Consider the following 4,935-nt stretch of genomic DNA (forward strand, 5'->3'; position numbering starts at 1 on the left):
GCTCAGAGCAAGGCTCCTGCCTCCACGGGGATGGGCTGAGCCCAAAGAGACTCGTCCCTCACCTTCCTGATGAACACCCTGCGCACGTTCCGGTCGTCCCAGCTGAAGGTCGTGAGCATCTCCGTGTCCCCTGGGTACCCGCCGCTGCCGTAGCTGGGGCTCGTGCCTGCGGCAGAAGCTGGACAGATCAGCCCCCACGTCCCAGGTCCCCCCCAGCCGCTGCAATGATCTGACCCCACAGCCCAGGAAACCCAAATTTCAAAGATTTTCTCGTTGCACTGCAAAACGGGTGTGCGAGGAGGCACCCTGCTCCCTCCCCACTCCTGCGCCTTATTGGGACCACCTTGGAGAGCAGAGAGGGGAAACCGCTTCTGCAAACCCCAGCGTGACAAGGACACAGGGTTAATTCCTGCCTTTGGTAACACGGTGTCCTTGATAGCATTCAGAGGGCTCATAGGGCTCATGTCGCGCCGGCTCAGCTCTGGAGCATCGGAGCATCCCCTGAGCAGCTGTGACTCAGCCCCTGGTCCGGGAGCTCTGCTGGAGGATTCCCCGGCTGCTGCGGAACCGCCTGAGCTCAGACCGTGTCTGCGTCACGCCTCGTGTCCACAGCGTGCCCTCGCCCCCGAGAACGGCTTGTCACAGCCAGCTCTTCCGTATGGTCCATCCCTGGATCTGGTTTCCATGCGGGAAGTCAGAGAATGGGTTAGCAGCAAGACAGGAGAGCTGGGGGGGCTCTGGATCAGGGGGTGCAGGGACAGGACCAGGGGAACGGGCTGAAGCTGGAAGAGGGGAGGATTGGATGAGAAATGAGGAAGATTTTTTGGATGCTGAGGGGGGTGAGGCAGTGGCCCAGGTTGCCCAGAGCAGCTGTGGGTGCCCCATCCCTGGAGGGGTTCAAGGCCAGGCTGGATGAGGCTTTGGGCAACCTGGGCTGGTGGGAGGGGTCCCTGCCCATGGCAGGGGGTGGCACTGGGTGGGCTTTAAGGTCCCTTCCACCCAAACCACCCTGGGATTGGGAAACAAGCCCAGCACTGTGGCTGAGAGCATCTTCCCCAAACATCCCCGCACAACACAGCTCCGTGTCGCCTGGGGCTCTGCGTAAAGCTGGACCACAAAGCATCAGTTGGCTCTGCAGCCTGAAGAGAGGTGGAGGAAAACAGCAGAAAAACCTCTGGAAAACCTCTGGAAAACCTCTGCGGCCGTTGGAGGCGATGGCGCTGGGGGGAAGGTGGCGGCGGGGATGTTGCAGGGCAGGGGGCTGCGAGGAGAAACCCAGAGCAGCAGCTTCTCCCTTGTCGGATCCGCTGCACAAACAAGAGCCAGCCTTCTCCATCTCCTGAACCTCATGGTCAGGAAACAAATAAAATAAATGCTGAAGCCTCAGTTGTCTCTCTCACATTCCCCTGGGCTGTTTGCTTCTCTTGCAAATATCCCCTTCGGTGTCACTGACGTCTCCCCAGCTGTGTTTCCTATAGAGCCAAGGCTCCTGCGGCTGCCCCAGCTGTACATCCCTGTCCCTGCCCGTTTGACAGATGCCCGCCTCCTTCCCAAAGCTTTTCAGCTCCGTGATACTCAGATTTTTCATGCAGATGGAGGAAAGACCGTCTCCAACCCAGCAGCCAGGCTGCAGACACCAGCAAAGCCGAGCTCAAGGCTCCGGATTTCTCCTGTTTCACCGCTCCGAGGCCGCCTGCTCGTATTGCAGAAACCTCGTATTGCCTAAAGATGCCCCTGGCAGGAAAGAAATCCCTTGTGCTCTTCTCGTGCCTAATAAATCTCTGCTGCTTTCTCCTACGCCCCGGTGGAGACGAAACTCCCGCCGTGCATCCTCCCCGCGTTTCTGCGAGATCCGTCACCGCAGCCCCTGGGGCGCTTGTCCCCGGGATGCTTCAGTGCCTCCTGCGTCAAAGCAACCGCGGTGTCCAAACACCAAACCAGGCACCGAAATGCCCCAGAGGAATGGGGTGGGGGGTTTCCTCCTGCCTGGTGAATGTCCCCAGCACTGTCACCTCCCACCCATGGCCACGTCTGACAAGACAGCGCGTCCCAAGCTCGTTATTAAAGAAAATGGCCCCAAACGTGCTGCTGTTCTCCAGCTGCCGTCGGTCCCGTGTGAGCCATCGGACACGGCACCGCAGCGTGTCCCTGCCCAGCTCCTGCTGCTGGAGCTGCAGCCTGGCCGAGGGCTGGGAACTGGGGAAGGACACGGAACCGGATTAAAACACCAGCAGGGATCAAAGGACACAGCTGCACAGAGGAAACCCTGCCAGGCACCTCGGGGAGGGGACAAGAGGTGACACATCACCTAAACACGTCCTCCGGGATACCCGAAATACCCGCATCCCAACCCTTCTGGCCTTCACCCATCCTGATTCAGCGTGACAGCAGAAGGACCCAGACGGCCGTTACGGCGAGCTGGGGGGTTACCGATCCCCTCTGGTTCTGACCCCCAAAGGCAAACCAGAATGGAAAAAATCTGTGAAAGCGTCGGAGTGTGAAGGCACACATGGCTCGGAGCGGTTCCGTGGGCTCTTTCCCCTTCCCTGAACATCTCCATCCCTGCAGCTGCGACCGTTGGTGCTGGATGGAGCCGGCAGCCGGCACAGCACAGCTGCAGAGAGGAAATCCTGCCAGGCACATCAGGGAGGGGACAAGAGGTGACACATCACCTAGACGGGTACTCTGGGATACCCAAAATCCCAGCATCCCAGCCCATTTGGGCTTCACCCATCCTCATTCAGCGTGACAGCAGAAGGACCCAGACGGCCGTTACGGCGAGCTGGGGGGTTACTGATCCCGTCTGGTTCTGACCCCTGAAGGCAAACGAGAATGGGAAAAGTCTGTGAAAATGTCGGGGAGTGCTGGCACACAGGGCTTGGAGGGGCTCAGGGGGCTCCTTCCCCTTCCCGGAACATCCCCATCCCTCCATCTGCGTTGGATAGAGCCAGCAGCTGGCAAAGCACAGTCGAGGAAGAGGATGAGCAGAGGGAGGACTCAGGAGTCATTAAATCCCATCCCCCCGTGCTCTCTCCAGTCCGAGCCATGCTGACCAAGCAGATGGCCACCCCAGCAAACTCGCTTGCCGGCCACTGTGTCCATCCCAGCTTGCCACCACGCAGCCGTTCCCCTGCACCGGGCACAGCTGAGCCTTTGTCCGCTGGCCACGATCGGGCAGGAGCTGCACCGGGGGAAGAAAAGCTGTTTGTTCGCCCAGGGGTCAACCCCATGGACCGATGCTGGGACAATTCAGCCTCCAGTCCAGCAGCGCTCCAGCCCCCGCTGGCTCCGAGCAGTGGCTCACGGCAGTCGGGCATCACTGATGCCGCGACGTGGATTTCACCAGCTGAGCGGCTTCTCTGAAAGCGGGGACTGAGCAGGAGCTGGGGGGGGGGGGTGGCGTAGCATCGCACCAGGACTGTCCCCAGCCCTGGGAGGGGCATCGCCCAGTGATGCAAGCTGGGAGAGGGGATTTTTCCCATCCCGGTACTGGGATGGAGAGCAGGGACAGAGCCCTGGAGTCCAGCTCCAGCCCAGCAGGCAGCGCGGTTGGGTGAAATGGTTTTTACCTATAGGTATAGGCTCACATGGCTTATAGCTCTTGGGTGAGCTCTGCCATGGACCAAACCGGGCACCATGCCCCCAGTTCCCCTCTTCACAACCCCGTACAGGGAATCCCTGCACCCCCCCTGCAAGGGGCTGGCCCTGGGCACAGCCTCCGAAGCACTTACTGGGGTCGACATAAGCCCAGCTGGGGTGGAGCGGGACGGACGGGGGTGGGGGGTAAGCACCAGCCTTCATCCCTTCTCCCGCAGTCGCCTCCTCATAGCTGGGGGGAGCTGGCGGAGCCGCGGCGTTGTCCTTCTTCTCCCCCTGCCCCTCGGAGCTGGGGGGTTTGCTGTTCACGGAGAGCTGCACGGGAAGGGGGGAAGAGAGATTAGACCCTAAAACCCGCACAAACGTCCCTGCAGCGGGAACCCCACGGCATGGCCAGAGGATGGAGGTGCCTCTGCTGGGTCCCAGGAGCCGAGGGACACCCAGTAATGGACCTGTCCCCGCACCCCCTCCAGGAGCATCCTCTGGTGGGATTGAGGGAGGAGACAGGAGAACACCCGGCATCGCAGGCAGCCAGGTCTGGGGACAGACACAGCCCTGCCGGGGTCCTCGGGCTCACGTGTAACACGGGAAAACATCCACATGGTTCTCTGCTTTCCAGCCCACTTCTTTCTAAATTTCCCCTTAAAAAAAGAGCTTTAGTTACAGGGCAGAAACCCCCGAACTCCTTCATTTCCACTTACACCCACGTTTTGGGGAGTTTCTCTGAGCCCCCAGAAGCTCTCTGCTTTGCCCTCCAACATTTCCTTCCTGCTCATCCCCCTCTGCCCACCCGGAGGCTCAGCCCTGCTGCTCCCCACAATTTGGGGATGCAGCAAAGGGATGTGGGATGAGACGACGGAATCCCAGCAAAGAGCCAGCCTCAGGCCACCTGGGAACTCGCTTCTCCTTGGGAACGTTATCCACTTCACCTTCTAGATCTTTGTCATCCCGGGAGAAGTTGTGAGCCTGGTACCCTGCCCTTGCTGCTGCAGGGTGTGCCAGCTCGGTGTCAGGGACAGCATCCCCACGGATCGCAGGGATGGAACCAGAAAAAAGTCCAAACTGAAGCAGATAGACCACCACAAGAGACAGTGCAGCCCCTGTAAGAACACCTTAAATTAAAGGTGGGAGGTGTCTCTGCCCATAGCAGAGGGGCTGGAACTAGATGAGATTCAAGGTCCTTTCCAACCCAAACCATTCTCTGATTCTGTGACTCGATGAAAAACGATGTAACAGGTCCTTGGAAATAAATCTGGGCACCAGGCTGGGCTGTGCACCATGAGCAGACCCAGCTGCATCAGGACAACTGTGCCACCTCCTCCACCAGCTCACAGGGAC

At 59.8% G+C, this 4,935-nt stretch overlaps 1 protein-coding gene across 1 annotated transcript in view; it reads right to left on the bottom strand.

The window, feature by feature from the left end:
• Window positions 1-4,935, bottom strand: part of FAIM2 (Fas apoptotic inhibitory molecule 2) — a 6,364-nt gene that overhangs the window by 877 nt on the left and 552 nt on the right. Inside the window, exons 2-3 of the mRNA XM_010074173.1 lie at window positions 3,732-3,912; window positions 63-166 (exon numbers count right to left, since the gene is read on the bottom strand). Of these exons, the coding sequence (XP_010072475.1) occupies window positions 63-166; window positions 3,732-3,912 (285 nt within the window). The remainder of the gene's footprint in view (window positions 1-62; window positions 167-3,731; window positions 3,913-4,935) is intronic.

The sequence above is a fragment of the Pterocles gutturalis genome, unplaced genomic scaffold, assembly GCF_000699245.1.
Source record: "Pterocles gutturalis isolate BGI_N339 unplaced genomic scaffold, ASM69924v1 scaffold25571, whole genome shotgun sequence".
In the NCBI taxonomy this organism is placed as follows: domain Eukaryota; kingdom Metazoa; phylum Chordata; class Aves; order Pterocliformes; family Pteroclidae; genus Pterocles; species Pterocles gutturalis.